This window comes from Panthera leo, chromosome A3 (assembly GCF_018350215.1).
Source record: "Panthera leo isolate Ple1 chromosome A3, P.leo_Ple1_pat1.1, whole genome shotgun sequence".
NCBI lineage: Eukaryota > Metazoa > Chordata > Mammalia > Carnivora > Felidae > Panthera > Panthera leo.
The window spans coordinates 49953868-49980192 of NC_056681.1; the positions used below are offsets into that span (position 1 = coordinate 49953868).

At 43.2% G+C, this 26325-nt stretch overlaps 1 protein-coding gene across 3 annotated transcripts in view; it reads right to left on the bottom strand.

Annotated features, from left to right (window-relative positions):
- NINL (ninein like) overlaps positions 1 to 26325 on the bottom strand; it is a 176565-nt gene that overhangs the window by 7408 nt on the left and 142832 nt on the right. For all 3 annotated transcript variants that reach the window (XM_042931807.1, XM_042931806.1, XM_042931808.1), the window contains 2 exons: positions 5594 to 5752; positions 4239 to 4352 (listed from right to left, as the gene is read on the bottom strand). In XM_042931807.1, coding sequence (XP_042787741.1) covers positions 4239 to 4352; positions 5594 to 5752 — 273 coding nt within the window. The remainder of the gene's footprint in view (positions 1 to 4238; positions 4353 to 5593; positions 5753 to 26325) is intronic.

Below are 26325 nucleotides of genomic sequence, written 5' to 3' on the forward strand. Positions count from 1 at the left end.
ACTCTGGTTTAGCCAGAGTTTCTACACAGAGAGAGTCAAGAAGACTCAGGTCTGTAGCCTCAAAGTGATGACACTGAGGTTTCCTGCTGCACCCATGGGAGAATCATGCCATACCCTGTCCAGTTTACATTTCAGCAAACTTCATGGAGTCTGTTTAACAATTATAATCCATGCAGGCCATGCATGGTGATTTTCCTTTAGGCAGAGAGCTCATACTCCTTAGGCAGCTGCGACCAGGGCCACAGAGAGCAATGGAGCATATGATGAAGGCCATAGGGACCCTGGCAGCAGGTGCAGAACTACCCCAGCCCCTGGCTCCCCAACCACAGTGGATGGCAAGATTTCACTGGAGTTGTGGGTAGCTTGGCCAATCCTTTTATTAAACACCATTTAAATCACTTTGATTCTAGAGGCTTCACCAAGAATATACAGAATTTCCTTGGCACCCTACAAGAACTTGCTATGTTAGCCCTCACACACCTCTGAGGCCCCATAGATGGGAGAGGGAGGTACCTCCATCAAGAGTCACACTTATGATAGGTCTGAGGTGACCATGTGATTAGAGACAGGGAGGATGCCAGCTATGGCTACTCAAGGGCAACAATGAGGCTTTAGGCCTCAGGTCGTTGTATCCCCATGCATCTCTGAGGGGCTGTCTTAGGGGGCCATGTCATCACCATCACGTGTGGCTGTTCTTAGGACAGGAGTCATCCCAGAGAAACACACCTGCACACAGTTTCCAGGATAGCTACTATGCTCTTTTGGAGGAGTGCAATATAATGACTTCTAAAATCAGATGACCAAAATATATTTTTCAGAGATATCTGGTCTTCATCCACAGATTCTAAAAATGCTTCAGAGCCACAGACGTGAAATAGATGTCTCATTATTAATGAAGGTGATTTTTGAAGTGCACCCAAGGGGAGGGGCTGGCTGCCAGGAGGGTCAACCACGTGATCAAGGATTGGAATTTTCAGTCCTATCCCCCAACCTCCCAGGAGGGGAGAGGGGCTGAAGGTTGAGTCAGCCAGTGGCCAATGACTTAGTCATGACTATATAATGAAACCTCCATAAAAACCCAAGAGCCAGCTGTTTGGTCCCTGTTTTGGAGAGCTTCTATGCTTGAGGAGGAACACTTCCATGCGCCCCCAGGCTGGGGCTCAAGCTCCCTGAGGACAGATATTTGGGACCTCACCCTATGTATCTCTTCCTCTGGCTATTGATTTGTTTCCTTTAACATATCCTTTAATGAACTGCTAAATGTTAAGTGTTTCCCTGAGTTCTGTGAGCCACTCTAGCAAATTAGTCAAACCTCAGGAGGAGGAGGCTGAAACATCCAATCTGTAGCTGGCTGGTCAGAAATACAGCTAACAGCCTGGGGGGTATGACTGGCTTCTGAGATGGGGGTAGGGAGTAGTGTTGTAGGACTACACCCTTAACCCTTAACCTGTGGGGTCTGATGCTGTCTCCAGGCAGATAGTATAAGAATGGAGTTGAATTCTCAGACACCCTGTTGGTGTCTGATAATTGCATGCTGGAACTGGGTCTGGGAACCTTGAGAAAGAGGGACAGAGAAGGGAGAGAGGAGAACCAGTTCTAAAACACACCCCCCACAAATGTAGCCCCCTCCCGACTTTCATGCTTCAGTCATCCTGCAGACGGAAGTTGAGTCCCAGCCCAGGCCCTTGTGACTCTATGTCAGAATGCCCACCCACTCCAAAGCTGTTCCTGCTCTCTGACAGCACTCCCCAACACCCTGATGCCCTCTTCCTTAGAACACACTGTTCCCATGCCCCTTGCTGCTAACTGCTACAGCTATCTCTCTGCTCTGAACACAGATGCCTGGTACAAGCTCCTGCGAGGAGGCCACTGTGTGGCCCAGTGTGAGGTCTGTGTCTGTGGCCCTACCCTGTGGCTCTCTGAGCAAGGCAAACAGCCCATAACACCGTCTCAGCTAAATTCCTCCCAAGCCCTCCTCATCTCCCTCCCTGTAGAACTGACACTGGCTAGAGCCTGGGCCAACTCTGGAGACCCCTGCCCAACTATCACTTGACAAGGGAAAGATGTCCCCAGAGACCACTGGGGCAGCCCATGCCAGGAAAAGAGGGCCATTGTGTTCTGGGATCAGGGGCATGGCAGTAAGCCACCTCAGCCATCGGCTGCTCCCACCTGAGCTCACAGGCTGCTATTCCTGCCCCCTGAGGGATGGGAGCTGTGCTCTCCCTGCATTGAGAGGTGACGACTGTGTCCTCCCCCAATGGACAGGTGGGTTCTGTGCCCTCCCCTTGAATCCAAGCTGGACCAACAAAATGTCAGGGGAGTGATGTTCTGGAATGCCCTGACACAGTCTTAAGAAGCCTGGCAGCTTCTGTCTGCTCCTCTAAGGGTGCTTGGTCACCTATCCTCTCAGAACTTCACTGCTATGCTCAGACAGCCTCATGCCACCAAGAGGCCAGGTGTGGGTGCTCCAGCTGAGAGCACCAGGGGCCCCCAGCCACCAGCCAACACCACATGCCAGCCCTGTGACCTGAGGCCTCTCAAACATCTGATCCAGCTGTGCCTTCAGATGATGCTAGCCCTAACCTCATTTGATTGCAATGGCCCCCTGAGATCTCAAGTGAAAACAGCCCAGCTGCGCTGGCGAGCCCACAGACCATGAAGGATAATGATGAACAGTGCTAGAAGCTACCAAGTTTGAGGGTGGTTTGACGTACTGCAACACAGAACCAAGATGGTCATTCCCAAGGGCATGTGATGCTTACAGCATTGTGCTCCCGTGCACCACACCTTCTGAGCTGTGCAAAGTCCCTCTGCCAGGACCTCTCATGGCCCCACCCAAGCTGCTCCCCTGCTCATACCTGTCCAGCCTGCTCTCTTTGACCTCCAGGGCGCTCCTCCTTAAAATCACCCACAACTGTGCCAGTGACAACACTGGCTCCTCCCGAGTGGTCCCGCGGCCACTCTACCATGGCTCCTCCAGAAGATCCTTAAGTACCCACAGGCTCCTCTTATTTCCCTCATGTGAACTCCCATCAATGTGGTTTTGGGGGTTCCTCTTCTAAATAACAAGGGGGAACCATCTCACATCACAGGAGAACTGCTTAAGTAAGGTCCCTTCTGCCCATGACAGTGGCTGAATGCTGACTCCTGGACTCAAAGGGCTCAAGCTGGTCAAGGCAATTTCTCAAGGTTCCTTTCAGACTTAAAAACAGAGAAGGGAACCCCCAAATACTCAGAGGCACCTCTGGGAGAGCGCTTGTTTGCAGCGGGATGGCTGAAAGCCCACATGAGCCCCCAATTGCACGTCATAAAGCCCTGGGTATGTAGGGGGACCCCACAGTCAAGTCCAGCTGTGGCATCTGGGGCCAGTCAGGGAGTCTGTGAAGTTGCTCAGAGGAGGGAGGCATGCCAGTGCCACACTCAAGTGAGGGCCCTGGGCCACAGGCCAGTGAGTTAGAAACCTCTTCCACACTGCCTGGGAGGCTTCTCCCATGACCCCTCTTTTCTATCTACAGCCCCCAGCCCTCTAAGCGCAACACACATCTGAGTCCACATTGGGCCATTACACACCTGCCATTCTCTCATCCTGCTCCCCCAGGAAGAACCAGCTCCCCCTCTCTCATGTCTCTGCACACCATGCTGTCAGGGCATCCTGACATCCCTGCTTGGTCCGTCCTGCTCACATCTGCTTGTCCCAGACTGCAAGCTCTCCACTTCCCTACCTCTGTACCTTTAGAGCCTGGTGCACTAGATAAATGCTGGAGCAGGAGAGAAAGTGGGAGGCAGGAGCTCGACACCCACATGTGTATGCAATTTCAGGGCTTCTGTGCACACATAAGCCTGTGTGAGGGCAAGACGGGCACACTGAGCTTGCTAACCCAAGGGACTACTCCACCTCATGTCCTTGGATCTGACGACACTCCCCCCTCCTCAGAGGCTACCCACAGCTCTCCTTTGCTCTTCTGTTCTGCAGGTGGTACAGCCAAAAGCACTGCTTGTCAGCCTCCTTCCCTTGTGCATAAATAGAAGCTCTGCCCATGGACTGCTCAGGGTCAACCAACCCTGGACTAGGCTCAACTTCAGTCTCAGGCCTGGTAAGTGCCCGACCAGCTGTGTAACCTCAGGGCAGCCCAATAACCTCTCTGGCCAGACCAGTCCTGGCAAGGCTCTGTCAGTGCTAAACTGTGTTGACTTTCCTCCCAGCTGAGACACAGCCATTGGCCATCATGCACACCCACCTGATTTTGACTTTCTTCAAGGGTCTCTCTCAGCTGTGACTGTGACAGTCTCAGGCTCTGACATTCCTGATTCATGTGTTCAAGTTCAAGTTCAAGTTTTTGGATTAGCTCACTCTGTTTAAAAAAATAATTTCACAAGTACAAGAATATCTCAGCAGTCTGATGCATATTTATTTATTTATTTTAAGTTTATTTATTTTGAGAGAGAGTGTGAGCAAGCAGGAAGTGGGGGAGGGAGAAGGGGGAGGGAGGGAGGTGAGGAGGGAGGTGACGAGAGAGAGAGAGAGAGAGAGAGAGAGAGAGAGAGAGAGAGAGGGAGGGAGAGATTGAGAGAGAGAATATCCCAAGCAGGTCCCATGCTATCAGCATGGGAACCCAACGGGGGCTCCATCTCATGAACTATGAGATCACGACCTGAGCCAAAATCCAGAGTCAGACACTTAACTAACTGAGCCACCCAGGCACCCCATCAGTCTGATACATGTTTAATGCAGAAACTTCAGAAATTTATAGAAAAGCAAAAATGACAAAATTTAAACCACCATGATCCCAACATTGTGCTGTGATCTCAGCCCTTCTTCCACACATGTGTTTCTATCAATAACACTGGTACAGCATTATATGCTGTGCTTTCCTCATTATATCTTGAGAATTTCCCCAAAACATTAAATATTATTGGAAAACATGATTTTTAATGACTGTACCATAATTTACTGACTCATTCAGTATTATTGATGATTCAAGCTGATTCCAATTCTGTTTTAATATTATAAATACCACAGCAATGAAAACACTTCCAGCTAAGTCTGCCCACGATGCTCAGATAAAATTCCCATAAGTAGAATTATAAAGTCAGAGCATACTGACATTCTTGAGGCACTTGATGCATATTTTACCCAAATGTCCTCCAAAGAGGTCTACCAATTTATTCTCTTAGCATCAGGATTTAATCCCTTTCTGCTACTTTTTTTTAGATATTGAGAATTTGCAAAGCTGCTGAAGCCTACAAATTTTCCAGAGCACGTACTTGTTAAGTTCCCCTCTTTACCTGAGGGGTGAGCCTACCTCTAGGCATTTTAAGGCTGTTGCTGATGTTTTTATTTATTTTTTAATTTTTTTTTTTTAACGTTTATTTATTTTTGGGACAGAGAGAGACAGAGCATGAACGGGGGAGGGGCAGAGAGAGAGGGAGACACAGAATCGGAAACAGGCTCCAGGCTCTGAGCCATCAGCCCAGAGCCCGACGCGGGGCTCAAATTCACGGACCGCGAGATCGTGACCTGAGCTGAAGTCGGACGCTTAACCGACTGAGCCACCCAGGCGCCCCATGTTGCTGATGTTTTTAGACCACTCACCTGCAGCTCCTCCTGGTGCCCAGCCTCCTCCAGTCTCTGTGTTAACAGCTGAATGTTGATGAGGTTCTTCTCATCTTGGGCCTGGTGGACAGAGGCCTCCTCTCCTAGCTGAAGGATCTTGTGATTGAGCTGGGACACTTCATCCTTGCATTTCTGACTCTGGAGCATAACAGGTTAAAATACAGATGCCAAAGTTACTTTTTTTAAACCAGCAGCTTAATTCATATCATTCCAGTGGTTCCCAATCAGGACCCATTTTGTTCCCCAAGGAACATCTGGCAATGTCTGGAGATACTGCTGGTTATCAGAACTGGGAAGGGGAAGGCTAAGGCATCTCATGGTGGAGGCACTCAGCATCCTCCAGCTCAGGACTGATCCCACCCCAAATGGCCACAGTACTAAGGATGCAAAAACGTGCTCTACTCCCTTGAGGAAATGAGACATATCTCAACTGCCAGAAGTGGCTACATCATGAACATCCAAACCACTGCTCTGAAGATATTCCATATTTTTCTTATTTCTTTCATGGTTATGTCCAATTATTATTTTAAGTAGTCTGAAGGAAAACACCTTGTTAAACTTGAAGTATATGAATCTCCTCAAAGTAGGCTCAGGTCATGATCTGATCTTTTGTCATTAAACACCTAAACATATCTTTCAGCAGGGTGCAGGTGGTGATTAAATTGTATATTCTGCTTTTATCCAGTATCTACTGCCCAACAGATGGTGGATGCACAACAGATGCCCACTGGGTGGCTAAGTGAATGCCCCATGAGCTGGAACGGCAACTAGAACACTGCCCCTACAGTCTCTCCCCATGGAAATGCCAGTTACTTTAAACTATTTGTTGTGAATATCTTCATATAAATCACATTTCTGCTTATTTGCTTTTTTTCCACAGCAGTCCATTCTTGAGGCTGACTGTCAGTGGCTCCAAGTGTTGGCAGAGTGGGGTTCTCTGAACCTGTTTTCAGCACTACTGGCAACACACACACACCACTCTCCCCAGGGCTGTGCTAACAACCATTTCATTTCTATGTTTTTGAAGATTTGAGAAGCAGATGATGGAACCTTGCTTGAAGTTGTTCTGATTTGGATTATTTAAGCTTAGTGAGTTTACACATTTTTCTCGTGAGGATTGCTCCTTCTGTTCTCTGTAAACAGACTATTACCTCATCCTGTGCTTGAAACCTCAAAACTGAGGGTAAAGAGGTATTTTCAACACATCGTAAGTTCATGGTTGTTGTGTCTGGTATGGAAATCTCTTGTGTTTATTACATTTTATTGTAAAAATTAAAGTTATTTTTCAATATTGGCATTCATCTTATTCTCTGAGGATAGCGTTGATTTTTTTTCATAATGGTTTGTTTTTATGATTTTTTAAACTCTAATTCCAGTAGAGTTAACATGCACTGTTACATTACTTCAGCCTTGATTTTTTTAGCAGCCAGAAATGGAATCTTCCTTCAGCTAATTTTTTTGGTTACTTTTAATATTTAGTCTTTGGAAACAATTTCAAACTCATACAACAGGTGCAAAGCTATTACAGAGAACATCCACATGTCCTTCACCCAGACTTACCATCTGGCAACATTTCCCCGTGTGCTTTGTGGCTGGCTGGTACTCTCTGCACGTATATGCACACATGTGTACACACACACACACACACACACACACACACACACACACGAGACGGTTTTCTGAGCCATGACCCTGTGTTACATGTTTCCTAAGGAGGTAAGTGTGTTCTCACATGGCTGCCATGCAGCTCTGGCTTCAGGACAAGAATCACACCACCTGCATCCTAGTCTTGTCAACTGGCCCAGTTATGACCCTTGGAGCACCCCTTCTGGTCCAGCTCAGGCAATGCCTTTATCTGTCAGGCTGTTTTAGCCTCCCTGAATGTGAGATGTTTCCATAGCCTCTGTCATGTATTAACACTGAAAATTCTGACAGATACAGTACCTCCCCGCCTTTCCCCTTCAACAGTTCCTCATTTGGGGACTGCCTGATGCTCTCTGTGACTAAGCTCAGGAGATGCCTGTGACCAGAACTCCACTCAGGTGCCACTATGTCCCCCTCAGGGCATCCCACTGAGACAGTGGGGTGCCCACTGTCTCTTGGTGTCTGTGTCCATCACCTCCTTAATTCTTTCTTTTCCCCAAAGTTAGTTTATTTATTCTGGGGGGCGGGGGAACAGAGCATGAGCAGGGGAGGGGCGGAGAAAGAGGGAGAGAGAATTCCAGGCAGGCTATGTGCTGTCAGCATGGAGCCTGACATGGGGCTCAAATTCATGAACCATGAGATCATGACCTGAGCCAAAATCAAGAGTTGGATGCTTAACTGACTGAGCCATCACCTTAATTCCAACTTGTACTCACCTTAGTTTTATTGCAGAAGACAAAAGCAGTCATATCCTGATCAAATTTTAAAATAAGTGGATGTTTGTGCTAAATATGCTTACTCTGGATGTGATTATGCCTTTAGGCCTAGTTTCCAGTTTATAAGATACACAAGGGACAGAGAAGCAGACTGAATGACACTATCAGGAAACAGCTGGGCAGATCCAGAATGGGGGATGGCCTACAAGACAACTGCCAGATCTCTTCAAACAGACAGCCTTGGGGGTGAATCAGCTATTCCAGGTTAAAAAGACTAAAGACACATTGCAGCAAGCAGACCATATTTTCCAAAGACAGCCTCAATGGCATCTCTCATCCCACATCCCCTTCTGTAGTGTGACCTGGGCACTCACCCTCCCAGATGAGCCTATGTCCCTCCCTGTGCCTTGCGGGGGTCTGGGTGGAGGTGATATGGAGAGATTTCTGAGATCAGAAGCCTTATGCCTGCCTTGTGGTCCTGCTGGACCACTTGCTACCTGAATGACTCTTTGTGACACTCCCTCCCAGGCCCATGGAGAGGAGCCCCCAGATGGTTCCAGACCTGGCCTTTGGGTCACCCCAGCTGTCCAATCTTCCCATACCAGTGACATGGAGAAGAGGCAGGCCATCTGCCCTGTACCCTGTCTGGAACCCCTGACCTACAGGTTCTGTGAGCACAATAAAGTGGCTGTTTTCTGCCACCAGAACAGCATTGACAGTTCAATGCATCATCCTCAGCTGGATCCTAGTTCCAAAAAATTTACCATCTAAGACATTTTGGAATAATTATAGAAAGATGTAAATATGGTCTGAATATTGGACAGCATTAAGTAATTACAATTAAGTGTCTCAGGTGTTACAGCAGTACTGTGGTTAGGCAGAAGATGCATTCATTTTTACAAGATGCCTGTGAAATATTTAGGAGCAGAGTATCACTGTATCTGTCACTTACTTTCAAAATGTTTGAAAACACACACGCATACACATAGTACGGAGAGATACAAAGAAAGGTATAAACAAATAATAAAGCACAAAGTTAAAAACTGCCAAATTAAGGGGGCACCTGTATGGCTTAGTCGGTTAAGCATCCGACTTCGGCTCGGGTCATGATCTCTCGGTTCCTGAGTTCCAGCCCTACATCAGGCTCCGTGTTAACAACTCAGAGCCTGGAGCCTGCTTTGGATTCTGTGTCTCCCTCTCTCTCTGCCCCTCCCTTGTTCTCATTCTCTCTCTCTCTCTCTCTCTCAAAATAATAAATAAGCATTTAAAAAAAAAAAACCTTGTCAAATTAAGGTTGTGGTATGTGGGTGATCAGTATATATTATGCCAAATTTTCTGTGCCGTTATAGTTTTTCATACTAAAAAGTTGAGGGAAAGAAAACAAATGGATACCTATAATCCATTTATAAGTGTGTCCTAGGAATAAGCCCAAAAGAGGAAGGGGGCCCCAGGAAAGTCCCAGGTGGGTCATTTCACAAGAAGCTGGTCTGCAAGCAAGTACAGTCAGAAGTTTTCATCTTACACAACTCCAGGAATTGGCCACCTAATGGAGAAGACCCAAAGCAAGGTCACCACACACTCATCACGGAAACAAACACCCAAAGCTGGGAGCCCAGACAACCCACCAGTAGTCTCAGGCAGTCCCCATAGCAGAACATTCGGTGACCACACATGGGTAGAGGTGGCACCAAGAGAGAGGAGGTGTGGCACTTAACTCAAGGATGGCACAGGCTTGAGAAGCCAAACATGGCAACCCACCCTCCAGAACTAATGAGTGAGTTCAGCAAGGTGGCAGGAGCCGCAAGACCGACAGATGAAAACCCATTGAATTTCTGTGAACATACAGTGAACATACACAAACCCAAATTAAAAACACAATAAAATCCTGAAACCAATATTGTACTGTATGTAAACTTATTAGAATTTAAATACAAATCAATCAGAGCTGCCAGTCGATACGGCAGAGAAGTAGGGGGACCCGAAGTTCCCTCTTCCCTCAAACACAGCAGTGTTGAGGCCAGAGGACTTGGAATTCTAAGAGTCCAGGCTGCAGAGTAACAGATACATCTCCAGGGGCCCACAGGGACAACTTGGTGGGCCACAGGTGCATGATTATGAACCAGGAGAGATAAAACGGGCGGCATAAGAACAGAGGGGAGGAATCCCCTCCTGTGGAGAAATAAAAGGAAGAGAAAGAGAGGCTGTGGAAATGTGGGATTGTATTTTGACAAGAGAAAAACCATGGGCTGGGGACTGGAAAAAAACAGAGAAAGATCCAATTTCTTTCTTTCTTTTTTTTTTTGTCTTTGTGAAAACTTTATTTCTCTCATATAATCTCTATGTAATAATCATTAGCCAACCTTTTAAATACATTGCAAATCTATCTTTTGCTAGTTCTAATTTTTATATAAGCAATTTTATTTTTTCCTTAAATTCCCATAGATTTTATTTTCTTCTTATGGTGCCCCACAATCTCCATTTGCCCATACTTAAGTGAATAAATATTTGTTTTAGTAGTAGATAATGTGCACAAAACCCAAAACCCAGATCTTTAATGTAGCTCTCCACAGAAAATTTTTCCTCTGATCTTAAGAGCTTTTCCAATCTCAAAACTGTTGACTATTATTCCAGAATGCAGTGGTCCATGGGTTATTCCTGACAAACAGGTAGTATTTGCCCAGTTTTCCATTAGGTACCTCCCAACTTTGGGAGGGTGGTAGTATCCAATTTCTAACAGCAGCTAGATTGGAGCCAGCTTCCCTGTTCGTGTGCCTGGGGAGAAGGAGAACCAGCCTTGGGCTTGGTAACTAGCTCAGAGGCACAGTCTGCAGTCAGAGAAACCAATCTGCTACCTTGAGTGCTGGGGGAAAAAGGCAAAGAGTCATTCCAAGGACAGAAGACCTTACTTGTACCTGCCAGCCAGAGACCTTTTGTTGGCTGGCTGAGCAGAGTGGCACTTCCCTGGAACCAGGGCGTGTGGGCAGAGTGGGATCATTTAAGACATTAGGGTTTGAATCCCAGCCAAGCGCCTGGGAGGCATGGGAGACTCTGGAGCGGACAAAACCCACCCACTCGCACCCACTCAGCACAGTGAGGATGGCCTGAATAGTGGTTTGGGACACCTGGTCCAGAGAGGAGAGACTGGGGTGTAGCCATTTTTCTCCCAATCACCAAAAAGGTGGGGCTTCAGGGAAGCCGCCTACACCAAACCACGCCCTTCTGTGCCTGGTACCTGTGTATCTACAGGGGCAAGATTGACACTGACCAACCACACAGGCCCTCCTCCTGATCAGTGCAGCCACCAGTTCCAAGGCACCTAGCAGTTTTGCATTTTCTGATTTAATTCTCGGTCAATTCTTATTTTATATCCCTTTCTTCCTCTTATTTCTTCCTTTCTCTAGTCTGGCTATTCTGGTTGTTGTATTATTTAAGCAGACATATTTAATCTATTCTTTTTACACCTCTTCTGTATCTCCTTTATTATTTTCCTCTCTCTCTCTGGATTAAGCCATATAGTTTCTCTGCTTGGTCAATTTTCTTTTCTTTTCTTTTTCCCTGCCCCTATCATTTCTCTCTTTGTATGGGATAAGGTTTCTTCCACCACAACCCGCCACCTTTTTAATATTTTTTTCCAGGGTTGCTTCAACAAACAACTCAAAGCACACCTGGTAGAAGGTCCAAACCACCATTATGAGTAGGGAGATAAAGCAACCAGAGTCACAACAGAGAGAATATAACATACTCCAAAAACACCTCCTGAAGGGTCAGGCCCTGGACAGCATATGACCCCATTTTAACATAGTAGTGCTTACAGGTGCAGGACACATAACAAGCTATTAAAATACATAAGAGACAGAAAACTAGCCAAAATGGCAAAATGGAAGAATTCTCCTCAAAAGAAATTCCAGGAGAAATGACAGCTAGAGAATTGCTCAAAACAGATATAAACAATATATCTAATCAAGAATTTAGAATAATAGTCATAAGATTAATCTCTGGGCTTGAAAAAAACATAGAAGACAGCAGAGACTCTATTACTGCAGAGATCAAGGAACCAAAAAATAGTCACAACGAATTAAGATAAGAAATACTGTAAATGAGGTGAAAAGTAAACTAGATGCAGAGACACCAAGTATGGAAGAAGCAGAGGGGAGAATAAGTAAAATAGAAGAAAAAATTATGGAAAATAATAAAGCCAAGAAAACGAGAGATAAAAAAATACTAAACCATGAGGGGAGAATTAGAGAACTAAGTGATTCAATGAAACATAATATATCTGTATCATAGGCGTTCCAGAAGAAGAAGAAAGAGAGAAAGGGAATGAAGGTTTACTTAAACAAATTATAGCTGAGAACTTCCCTAATCTGGGGAAGGAAGCAGACATCCAAATCCAGGAGGCTCAGAGAACTCCCTTCAGACATAACAGGAATAGGTCTTCTCCATGACATATCATAGTGAAACTGGAAAAAAAAAAACAAAGATAAAGAGAGAATTCTGAAAGCAGCTAGGGACAAATGGTCCTTAAACTACAAGGGAAGACACATAAGGGCAGTAGCAGACATGTCCACTGAAACCTGTCAGGTCAGAAGGGAGTGGCAGGAAATATTCAATGTGCTGAATAGGAAAAATATGCAGCCAAGAATCCTTTATACAGCAAGGCTGTCATTCAGAATAGGACAGATAAAGGCCTTCCCAGACAAACAAAAACTGAAGGAGTTCATGACCACTAACCCAGCCCTGCAAGAGATCCTAAGGGGGACTCTGTGAGTGGAATGCCGCAAAGACTACAGAGGACCAGAGATATCACCACAAGCATAAGACCTACAGATAATACAATGACACTAAATCCATCTTTCAATAATAATGCTGAATGTAAACAGACTAAATGCTCCAATTGAAAGACATAGGGTATCAGAATGGATAAAAAAACGAGATCTATCTACATGCTGTCTACAAGAGACCCATTTTAGACCTGTGGACACCTTCAAATTGAAAGTGAGGGGATGGACAACCATCTATCATGCTACTGGAAGTCAAAAGACAGCTAGAGTAGCCATACTTATATCAGACAAACTAGATTTTAAACTAAAGGCTGTAACAAGAGATGAAGAAGGGCATTATATCATAATTACATGGTCTACCCATCAAGAAGAGCTAACAACTATAAATGTCTATGCCCCCAATTTGAAGTGCCCAAATATATAAATCAATTAACCACAAACATAAGCAATCTTATTGATAAGAATACGGTAATTGCAGGTGACTTTGATATGCCACTTACAACAATGGACAGATCATCTAGGCAGAAAATCAATAAAGAAACAATGACTGTGAATGATACCCTGGACCAGATGAACTTGACATATATATTCAGAACTTTTCATCCAAAAGCAACAGAATACACATTCTTCTCGAGTGCACATGGAACATTCCCCAAGACAGATCACATACTGGGTCACAAAATAGCCCTCAATAAATATAAAAGAATTGAGATCATACCATGCATATTTTCAGATCACAATGCTATGAAACTTGGAATCAGCCACAAGAAAAAATTTGGAAGTTTTCCAAATGCATGCAGGTTAAAGAACATCCTACTAAAAAATGAATGGGTCAACCAGGCAATTAGAGAAGAAATTTAAAAAAAAAGAACGAAGCAAATGAAAATGAAAACATGACAGTCCAAACTCTTTGGGATACAGCAAAGGCAGTTCTAAGAGGAAAATACATTGCAATCCAGGCCTACCTCAAGAAACAAGAAAAATCCCAAATACAAACTCTAAAAGCACACTTAAAGGAACTAGAGGCAGAACAGCAAAGAAACCCCAAAGCTAGCAGAAGAAGAGAAATAAGACAGATTAGAGAATATGAAATAAACAATATATAATACAAAATAAAAAAAACAACAACCCAGTAGAACAGATCAATTAATCTAAGAGTTGGTTTTTTGAAAAAATAAACAGAATTGATAAACCCCTAGCCAGACTTCTCAAAAAGAAAAGGATGCAAACAGATAAAATCACAAATGGAAAAAGACAGATCACAACCAATACCACAGAAATATAAACAATTATTAGAGAATACTATGAAAAATTATATGCCAACAAACTGGACAACCTGGGAGAAATGGACAAATTCCTAGACACCCACACACTACCAAACAGGAAGATATAGAAGATTTGAACATACCCATAACCAGCAAAGAAATTGAATCAGTTATCAAAAATCTCCCAACAAATTAGAGTCCTGGGCCAGATGGCTTCCCAGGGCAATTCTACCAGACATTTAAAGCAGAGTTAATACCTATTCTTCTCAAGCTATTCCAAAAAATAGAAATGGAAAGAAAGCTTCCAGACTCATTATATGAATCCAGCATTACTTTGAGTCCCAAACCAGAGACCCCATAAGAAAGGAGAATTTTAAGCCAATATCCCTGATGAACATGGATGCAAAAATTCTCAACAAGATAATAGCAAATCGAATCCAACAGTATATTAAAAGAATTATTCACCATGATCAAGTGGGATTTATTCCTGGGCTGCAGGGCTGGTTCAATATTTGCAAATCAATCAGTGTGATACATCATATTAATAGAAGAAAGTATAAGAACTATATGATCCTGTCAATAGATGCAGAAAAAGTATTTGACAAAATACAGCATCCTTTCCTAATAAAAACCCTCAAGAAAGTTGGGATAGAAGGAACATACCTTAAAATCATAAGAGCCGTATATGAAAAGCCCACAGCTAATATCATCCTCAATGGGGAAAAACTGGAGAGCTTTCCCCCTGAGATCAGGAACACGACAGGGATGCCCACTCTCACCGCTGTTGTTTAACATAGTGTTGGAAGTCCTAGCCTCAGCAATCGGACAACAAAATGAAATCTAAGGCATCAAAAATTGGCAAAGAAGGAGTCAAACTTTCCTTTTCGCAGATGACACGATACTCTACATGGAAAACCCAACAAACTCCACCAAAAAGCTGCTAGCACTGATACATGAATTCAGCAAAGTTGCAGGGTACAAAATCAATGTACAGAAATCGGTTGCATTTCTATACACCAATAATAAAACAGCAGAAAGAGAAATTAAGAAATCGATCCCTTTTACAATTGCACTAAGAACCATAAAAATATCTACGAATAAACCTAACGAAAGATGTAAAAGATCTATATGCTGAAAACTATAGAAAACTTATGAAGTAAACTGAAGAATACACAAAAACATGGAAAAACATTGGAAGAATAAATATTGTTAAAATGTCAATACTACCCAAAGCAATCTACACATTCAAAGCAAAACCAATCAAAATTGCACCAGCATTCTTCTTAAAGCTAGAACAAACAATCCTAAAATTTGTATGGAACCACAAAAGACCCCAAATAGCCAAAGTAATGTTGAAAAAGAAAACCAAAGCAGGAGGCATCACAATCCTGGATATCAAGCTGTATTACAAAGCTGTAATCATCAAGACAGTATGGTATTGGCACAAAAACAGACACACAGGCCAATGGAATAGAATAGAGAACCCAGAACTGGACCCACAAACATATGGTCAACTAATCTTTGACAAAGCAGGAAAGAGTATCCAATGGAAAAAAGACAGTCTCTTTACCAAATGGTGCTGGGAAAACTGGACAGACTCATGCAGAAGAATGAAACTGGACCATTTTCTTACACCATACACAAAAATAAACTCAAAATGGATGAAAGACCTAAATGTGAAACATTTAACCATCAAAACTCCAGAGGAGAAAAGAGGCAACAACTTCTCGACCTCAGCCGCAGCAGTTTCTTGCTCAACACATCTCCAAAGGCAAGGGAAATAAAAGCAACAATGAACTATTGGGACCTCATGAAGATAAAAAGCTTCTGCACTGCAAAGGAAACAACCAACAAAACTAAAAGACAACTGATGGATTGGGAGAAGATATTTGCAAATGACATATCAGATAAAGGGTTAGTATCCAAAATCTATAAAGAACTTACCAAACTGAATACCCAAAAAACAAATAATCCAGTGAAGAAATGGGCAGAAGACATGAATAGACACTCTTCCAAAGAAGTCATCCAGATGGCCAACAGACACATGAAAAGATGTTCAACATGACTCATCATCAGGGAAATAAAATCAAAACCACATTGAGATACCACCTCACACTGGTCAGAGTGGCTAAAATTAACTCAGGAAACAAGAGAGGTTGGTGAGGATGTGGAGAAACAGGAACCCTCTTGCACTGTTGTTAGGAATGCAAACTGGTGCAGACGCTCTGGAAAACAGTGTGGAGGTTCCTCAAAAAATTAAAAATAGAGGGGCACCTGGGTGGTTCAGTCAGTTGAGCATCTGATTTCAGCTGAGGTCATGATCTCATGCCCTGTGAGTTCGAGTACTGCGTCAGGCTCTGTGATGACAGCTCAGAGCCTGCAGCCTGCTTCGGTTTCTGTGTCTCCATCTCTCTCTGCCCCTTCCCCACTTGTTTTCATTCTCTTTCTCTCTCTCTCTCTCCCCCACCCCAAAAGTAAATAAACGTCAAAAAATGGTTTTTTTTTAATTTAAAAATAGTATTACCCTAGGACCCAGTAATAGCACTACTAGGAATTTATCCAAATGATACAGGAGTGCTGATTCATAGGAACACATGTACTCCAATATTTACAGCAGCGCTGTCAACAATAGCCAAATTATGGAAACAGCCCAAATGCCATCAACTGATGGATGGATAAAGAAGATGTGGTTTATATATACACAATGGAACACTACTTGGCAATGAGAGAGAATGAAATCCTGCCATTTGTAACAACATGGATGGAACTGGAGGGTATTATGCTAAGTAAAATAAGTCAGAGAAAGACAGATATCATGTTTCACTCATATGTGGAACTTGACAAACTTACCAGAAGACCATGGGGGAAGGGAAGGGGAAAAATAGTTTCAAACAGAGAGGGAGGCAAGCCATAAGAGACTCCTAAATACAGAGAACAAACTGAGGGTTGATGGGGGGAGGGGGAATGGGTGAAGGGCATTGAGGAGGGCACTTGCTGGCATGAGCACTGGGTGTTGTATGTAAGTGATGAATCATCGGAATCTACCCCCAAAACCAAGAGCACACTGTGTACACTGTATGTTAGCTAACTTGAGAATAAATTATGTTTAAAATAAATAAATAAATAAATAAATAAATAAATAAATAAATAAATAAATAAAATCAGTCAACCACTCAATCAATAACAATAAAAAAAACAGAAACATAATACTAGCTCCAGTCTCTGGCCTGACAGGTAAAGAGCTCTATCTCCCCAATAAGAAAATGGCTGAGCAAATTGAAATCAATAACTCCTCTTAGAATCCATCAGAGAATTGCAGTCATAGGGCAAACCAATGCCCTAATAACTGGAGAGACAGGCTAAGTGCTCACAGCTTACCAGGAACAGAGGCTGGAGCCTGAAACAGGAAGGGAAAGGGGACCCATAAGGATGAACACTGGAGGCCACGCCTAGCTGGCGTGAGAGTTAAAAAGTCATGGTCTCAGGGGAGCCCTAAACTTTCCTGAGACATACCAGGGTCTTGCCCTCAACAACAGAGAAAATCCCCTCAGGCTTCTAGCAAGTGGGAACAGAGTAATGGCGATGGACTGAACTGTGTGTTCCCTCCAAATTCGTGTGTCAAGGCTCCTAAGCCCCCAATGTGACTATATTTGGAGTTAAGACTTTCAGGAGGTAATTAAGGTTAAATAAACTCATATGGGTGGGGTCCTAATCTGACAAGACTGTGACCTTTTAAGAAGAAGTAGAGCCCTGTGTCTCTCCCTCTTAGTGCCCATGTGGAAGAAAGGCCATGTGAGGACACAGTGAGAAGGCAGCTGTCTGTAAGCCAGGAATTAGGGCTCTCACCAGCAACCAAATCAGTCGGGACTTGTCCTGGACTTCTGGCCTCCAGAACTATGAGACAATAAATTATTGTCGTTTAAGTGCTCCAGCCTATGGCATTTTGTTACAGCAGCTGAAGACACTAACACAGTGGCCATTCTGAGGGATACTTGGAGCGTTCTGTTCCCCTCCTGCCCAAGAGAAACTACTTTATCAGAGCTTAACCAACCCCAGCCCATCCAGCCTTTCTGTCTCAGCACACACCACCTCTCAGAGTGGCTAAAGTAATAGTGCCAACACCTAATGCTGGCAAGGATGTGAAGAAAATAGATCGCTGGGTGAGAATGTAAACTGTTAAAGCCACTCTGGATAACAGTTGGGACTTTTCATACAGAACTAAACATGTAACTACCATTTGCACTTTTGGTGAAATGAAAACTTATGTTCATAAAAAAAACCAACATAGGAATGTTCAGAGCAGCTTTATTTGTGATAGGCCAAAACTGGAATCATCCCAGCTATCCTTTAAAAGGGGAGTGATACAATGGAGTACTACGTGGCAATGAGAAAGAATGAAATATGGCCTTTTGTAGCAACATGGATGGAACCGGAGAGTGTTATGCTAAGTGAAATAAGCCATACAGAGAAAGACAGATACCATATGTTTTCACTCTTATGTGGATCCTGAGAAACTTAACAGAAACCCATGGGGGAGGGGAAGGGGAAAAAAACAAAAAAGGAGGTTAGAGTGGGAGAGAGCCAAAGCATAAGAGACTCTTAAAAACTGAGAACAAACTGAGGGTTGATGGGGGGTGGGAGGGAGGGGAGGGTGGGTGATGGGTATTGAGGAGGGCACCTTTTGGGATGAGCACTGGGTGTTGTATGGAAACCAATTTGACAAAAAACTTCATATATTGAAAAAAATTTAAAAAAATAAAAAATATAAAAGGGGAGTGATAAAAGGCGGCTGGGTGGCTCAGTCAGTTGAACATCTGACTCTGGCTCAGGTCATGATCTCACAGTTTCTGAGTTCGAGCCCCACATCAGGTTCTGTGCTGACAGCTCGGAGCCTGGAGCCTGCTTCAGATTCTGTGTGTCCGTCTCTCTCTGCCCCTCCCCTGCTTCCGCTCTGTCTCCCTCTCTCTCAAAAATAAATAAACATTAAAAAAAAAAAAAGATTCAAAGGTGAGTGTTGGGGTGCCTGGGTGGCTTAGTCAGTTAAGCATCAGACTTTGGCTCAGGTCACGATCTCATGGTTAATGAGTTCAAGCCCTGTGTCAGGCTCTGTGCTGACAGCTCAGAGCCTGGAGCCTGATTTAGATTCTGTGTCTCCTTCTCTCTCTGCCCCTCCCCAACTTGCACTCTGTCTCTCTCTCTCAAAAATGAACAAACACTGGGGAGAAGAGGGTAGCGTAGGAGGGTGCTGGGCTCACCGTGTCCTGCTGATCACCTAGATTCCACCCACATCTGCCTAATTTACCCTGATAACCACCAGAAGACTAGCAGAACAGACTCTCCAGGGCCAAGCATAGACGAGAAACTCACGTTAGAGGATAGGAAGGGCAGAGAGGCAGTGCGCACTACATGGACTGGCAGGAGGGAGCCAGGGCGGTGGAGAGGCAGCCAGCCCACCCAGCAAGGCAGAGCCCCCAACTGGCTTGCAAAAGCGGAGGGGCCGGATGGAGTGTGTTCTGACAGCCAATGGGACTTAACATCTGGAATGTTATAAGTCAAAAGCTCTGCTCAGAGAGTGGGAGGGAGAGTTGTTGAGCCCCGGAGGACAGAGCTCAGCTTGGCAGGAAACAAAGGTGCTGGGAAGCGCCGTCTCCCTGCCCATCCCCCAGCCAAAATCCCAAAGGGTACCAGTTTCCGTCATGGAACTTGCCTGCACTGCACAAACACCCAACACTGTGCTTCTGTGGATCCATCCCTCCAATGGGTCTGCCTCCCTCCTGGTGCCGCAGGGCCCCTCCTGAAGCGGACCACTGAAGGCAAAGTGAGCAGAGTCTGCCCCTCCCACCCCTGTGCACCTTGCGGATCCAACCTGGCTAATATGCCAGATCCCATAGAAGCAGTACCACAAGACTGGCAGTGTGCAAGTAGCCCAGACAGAGACCACACCACTCCACAGTGAGTCCTGCCCCTGGGAGAGGGGAAGATAAGGTACACACCAGTCTGACTGTGGCCCCAGAGTTGGGCTGGGGGCAGACATCAGGTCTGACTGCGCCCGTCCACCAACACAAGTTACTCCAGAGAGCACAGAGGAGGAGCCCTGCAGTTCCCCGCCACTCCGGGGACTATCCAAAATGACGAAACGGAGGAATTCTCCTCAAAGGAAACTCCAGGAAGTAGCAACAGCTAACGAACTGATCAAAAACGATTTAAGCAATATAGCAGAAAATGAATTTAAAATAAGAGTCATAAAATTAATTGCTGGGCTTGAAAAAAGTGTAGAGGACAGCAGAGAATCTATTACTACAGAGATCAAGGGACTAGGACACAGTCAGCAGGAGCTAAAAAATGCTATAAATGAGCTGCAAAATAAAATGGAGGTGACCACAGCTTGGATTGAAGTGGCAGAGGAGAGAATAGGTGAATTAGAAGATAAAATTATGGAAAAAGAAGAAGCTGAGAAAAAGAGAGATAAAAAAATCCAGGAGTATGAGGGGAAAATTAGAGAACTAAGTGACATAATTAAACGAAATAATGTACGCATAGTTGGGATTCCAGAGGAGGAAGAGAGAGGGAAAGGTGCTGAAGGTGTACTTGAAGAAATCATAGCTGAGAACTTCCCTGAACTGGGGAAGGAAAAAGGCATTGAAATCCAAGAGGCACAGAGAACTCCTTTTAGACGTAACTTGAATCGATCTTCTGCATGATATATCATAGTGAAACTGGCAAAATACAAGGATAAAGAGAGAATTCTGAAAGCACCTAGGAATAAACATGCCCTAACATATAAAAGGAGACCAATAAGACTCGTGACGGATCTGTCTACCGAAACTTGGCAGGCCAGAAAGGAATGGCAGGAAGTCTTCAATGTGATGAACAGAAAAAATATGCAGCTGAGAATCCTTTATCCAGCAAGTCTGTCATTTAGAATAGAAGGAGAGATAAAGGTCTTCCCAAACAAACAAAAACTGAAGTAACTCATAACCCCTAAACCAGCCCTACAGGAGATCCTAAGGGGGATTGTGTGAGTGAAATGTTGCAAGGACCACAAAGTACCAGAGACATCACTACAAGCATGAAACTTACAGACATCACAATGACTCTAAACCCATATCTTTCTATAATAACACCAAATGTAAGTGGACTAAATGCACTAACCAAAAGACATAGGGTATCAGAATGGATAAAAAAAACAAGATCCATCTATTTGCTGTCTACAAGAGACTCATTTTAGACCTGAGGACACCTTCAGATTGAAAGTGAGGGGATGGAGAACTATCTATCATGCTACTGGAAGTCAAAAAACAGCTGGAGTAGCCATACTTATATCAGACACACTAGATTTCAAATTAAAGGCTGTAACAAGAGATGAAGAAGGGCATTATATAATAATTACAGGGTCTATCCATCAGGAAGAGCTAACAATTATAAATGTCTATGCACCAAATATGGGAGCCCCCAAATATATAAAACAATTACTTACAAACATAAACAACCTTATAGATAAGAATGTGGTAATTGCAGGGGACTTTAATACTCCACTTACAACATTGGATAGATCATCTAGACACAGGATCAATAAAGAAACAAAGACCCTGAATGATACACTGGATCAGATGGACTTGATAGACATATTTAGAACTCTGCATCCCAAAGCAACAGAATATACTTTCTTCTCAAGTTCACATGGAACCTTCTCCAAGATAGATCACATACTGGGTCACAAAACAGCCCTTCATAAGTATACAAGAATTGAGATCATACCATGCATACTTTCAGACCACAATGCAATAAAGCTTGAAATCAACCACAAGAAAAAGTCTGGAAAACCTCCAAAAGCATGGAGCTTAAAGAACACCCTACTAAAGAATGAATGGGTCAACCAGGCAATTAGAGAAGAAATTAAAAAATATATGGAAACAAATGAAAAGGAAAATACAACAATCCAAACGCTTTGGGATGCAGCAAAGGCAGTCCTGAGAGGAAAATACATTGCAATCCAGGCCTATCTCAAGAAACAAGAAAAGTCCCAAATACAAAATCTAACAGCACACCTAAAGGAAATAGAAGCAGAACAGCAAAGACACCCCAAATCCAACAGAAGAAGAGAAATAATAAAGATCAGAGCAGAAATAAACAATATATATCTAAAAAACTGTAGAGCAGATCAATGAAACCAAGAGTTGGTTTTTTGAAAAAATAAACAGAATTGATAAACCTCTAGCCAGGCTTCTCAAAAAGAAAAGGGAGATGACCCAAATAGATAAAATCATGAATGAAAATGGAATTATTACAACCAATCCCTCAGAGATATAAGCAATTATCAGGGAATACTATGAAAAATTATATGCCAACAAACTGGACAACCTGGAAGAAATGGACAAATTCCTAAACACCCACACGCTTCCAAAACTCAATCAGGAGGAGATAGAAAGCTTGAACAGACCCATAACCAGCGAAGAAATTGAATCAGTCATCAAAAATCTCCCAACAAATAAGAGTCCAGGACCAGATGGCTTCCCAGGGGAATTCTACCAGACATTTAAAGCAGAGATAATACCTATCCTTCTCAAGCTATTCCAAAAAATAGAAAGGGAAGAAAAACTTCCAGACTCGTTCTATGAAGCCAGCATTACTTTGATTCCTACACCAGACAGAGACCCAGTAAAAAAAGAGAACTACAGGCCAATATCCCTGCTGAATATGGATGCAAAAATTCTCAATAAGATACTAGCAAATTGAATTCAACAGCATATAAAAAGAATTATTCACCATGATCAAGTGGGATTCATTCCTGGGCTGCAGGACTGGTTCAACATTTGCAAATCAATCAATGTGATACATCACATTAATAAAAGAAAAGAACCATATGATCCTGTCAATCGATGCAGAAAAGGCATTTGACAAAATTCAGCATTCTTTCTTAATAAAAACCCTCGAGAAAGTCGGGATAGAAGGAACATACTTAAACATCATAAAAGCCATTTATGAAAAGCCCACAGCTAACATCATCCTCAATGGGGAAAAACTGAGAGCTTTTTCCCTGAGATCAGGAACACGACAGGGATGTCCACTCTCACCGCTGTTGTTTAACACAGTGTTGGAAGTTCTAGCATCAGCAATCAGACAACAAAAGGAAATCAAAGGCATCAAAATTGGCAAAGATGAAGTCAAGCTTTCACTTTTTGCAGATGACATGATATTATACGTGGAAAATCCGACAGACTCCACCAAAAGTCTCCTAGAACTAATACATGAATTTAGCAAAGTTGCAGGATACAAAATCAATGTACAGAAATCAGTTGCATTCTTATACACTAATAATGAAGCAACAGAAAGACAAATAAAGAAACTAATCCCATTCACAACTGCACCAAGTATCATAACATACTTAGGAATAAACCTAACGAAAGATGTAAAAGATCTGTATGCTGAAAACTACAGAAAGCTTATGAAGGAAATTCAAGAAGATATAAAGAAATGGAAAAACATTCTGTGCTCATGGATTGGAAGAATAAATATTGTTAAAATGTCAATACTACCCAAAGCTATCTACACATTCAATGCAATCCCAATCAAAATTGCACCAGCATTCTTCTTGAAACTAGAACAAGCAATCCTAAAATTTGCATGGAACCACAAAAGGCCCCAAATAGCCAAAGTAATTTTGAAGAAGAAGACCAAAGCAGGAGGCATCACAATCCCAGACTTTAGCCTCTACTACAAAGCTGTAATCATCAAGACAGCATGGTATTGGCACAAAAAAGACACATAGACCAAAGGAATAGAATAGAAACCCCAGAACTAGACCCACAAAAGCATGGCCAAATAATCTTTGACAAAGCAGGAAAGAATATCAAATGGAAAATAGTCTCTTTAACAAATGGTGCTGGGAGAACTGGACAGCAACATGCAGAAGGATGAAACTAGACCACTTTCTTACACCATTCACAAAGGCAAACTCAAAATGAATAAAGGACTTGAATGTGAGACAGGAAACCATCAAAACTCTAGAGGAGAAAGCAGGAAAAGACCTCTCTGACCTCAGCCGCAGCAATTTCTTACTTGACACATTCCCAAAGGCAAGGGAATTAAAAGCAAAAATGAACTATTGGGACCTCATGAAGATAAAAAAATTCTGCACTGCAAAGGAAACAATCAACAAAACTAAAAGGCAAGCAACAGAATGGGAAAAGATATTTGCAAATGACATATAGGACAAAGGGCTAGTATCCAAAATCTATAAAGAGCTCACCAAACTCCACACCCGAAAAACAAATAATCCAATGAAAAAATGGGCAGAAAACATGAATAGACACTTCTCTAAAGAAGACATCCAGATGGCCAACAGGCACAGGAAAAGATGCTCAACGTCGCTCCTCATCAGGGAAATACAAATCAAAACCACACACAGATATCACCTCATGCCAGTGAAGAGAGGCTAAAATAAACAAAAGAGGAGACTATAAATGCTGGAGAGGATGTAGAGAAACGGGAACCCTCTTGCACTGTTGGTGGGAATGCAAACAGGTGCAGCCGCTCTGGAAAACAGTGTGGAGGTTCCTCAGAAAATTAAAAATAGACTTACCCTATGACCCAGCAGTAGTACTGCTAGGAATTTACCCAAGGGATACAGGAGTACTGATGCATAGGGGCACTTGTACCCCAATGTTTATAGCAGCACTCTCAACAATAGCCAAATTATGGAAAGAGCCTAAATGTCCATCAACTGATGAATAGATAAAGAAATTGTGGTTTATATACACAATGGAATACTACGTGGCAATGAGAAAGAATGAAATCTGGCCTTTTGTAGCAACATGGATGGAACTGGAGAGTGTTATGCTAAGTGAAATAAGTCATACAGAGAAGGACATATTCCATATGTTTTTACTCCTATGTGGATCCTGAGAAACTTAACAGAAGACCATGGGGGATGGGAAGAAAAAAAAATGGTTAGAGAGGGAGGGAGCCAAAACATAAGAGACTCCTAAAAACTGAGAACAAACTGAGGGTTTATGGGGGGGTGGGTGATGGGCTTGAGGAGGGCACCTGTTAAATGAGCACTGGGTGTTGTATGGAAACCAATTTGATAATAAATTTCATAATAGAAAAAAAAGTGAATAAACATTAAAAAAATTAAAAAAAGAAAACGTGAGTGTTAAATTGTGGTATATCAACCCAATGGACTAATATTCAGCAATAAAAAGAAGCGAACTACTGTACAGGCAACACTTCCCTGAATCTCCAGGGAAGTATGATGTGCAAGAAAAGTCATTCCCAAAGGTTACATTCTGTGTGATTCTTTTTAAACAACATTTTGAAATGATAGTTTTAGAAATCAAGGACTGATGAGTGATTGTAGGGGTTAGAGGCTGGAGGAAGGAAGGAAGTAGGTATGGTTATAAAAGAGCAACATGAAGGATCCTTGAGGAGTTGAAACTGTTTAGTATCTTGACTGTGGTGGTGGATACATGAATGCACAGAGGCAATAAAATCAAATGGAACTCAATACACACACCTCCCCCCCACACAGACATACGCCCCCCCCCCACAGACATACACATACACACATGCATGCATACACATACACACATACACCACACATATACACATACATACACCAATACACACATATGTACACAGTGACACACACACACACACACACACACACACACACACTCACATGAGTACACAAGTAAACCTGGGGAAATGTGAATAACACCCATGTATTGCATCAACATCAATAGATTGTTTAAAATATTTGTTATAGGCTAATTCCTGTCCACCCAAAATTATATGTTGAAGTTCATACTCTCAATACCTCAGAATGTGACTTTATTTAGAGACAGGGTCTTTAAAGAGGTGATTAAGGGAAAAAGAGGTGCTATGAGCGTGCTCTAATCTGATAGTGTCCTATTAAGAAGAGATTAGGATACCAACATGTAAGAGGGAAGACCACATGAGGACACAGGAAGAAGACAGCCATCTACAAGAGAGGCTTCAGGGGCGCCTGGGTGGCTCAGTCAGTTAAGCGTCCGACTTCAGCTCAGGTCATGATCTCGCAGTTCGTGAGTTCAAGCCCTGTGTTGGGCTCTGTGCTGACAGCTCAGAGCCTGGAGCCTGTTTCAGATTCTTGTCTCCCTCTCTCTCTGACCCTCCCCTGTTCATGCTCTGTCTCTCTCTGTCTCAAAAATAAATAAACGTTAAAAAAAATTTTACAAGACAGGCTTCACGAAATTAACCCACCAACCCCTTGATCTTGGACCTCTAACCTTGAGAATTGTAAGGAAATATATTTCTGTTGTGTA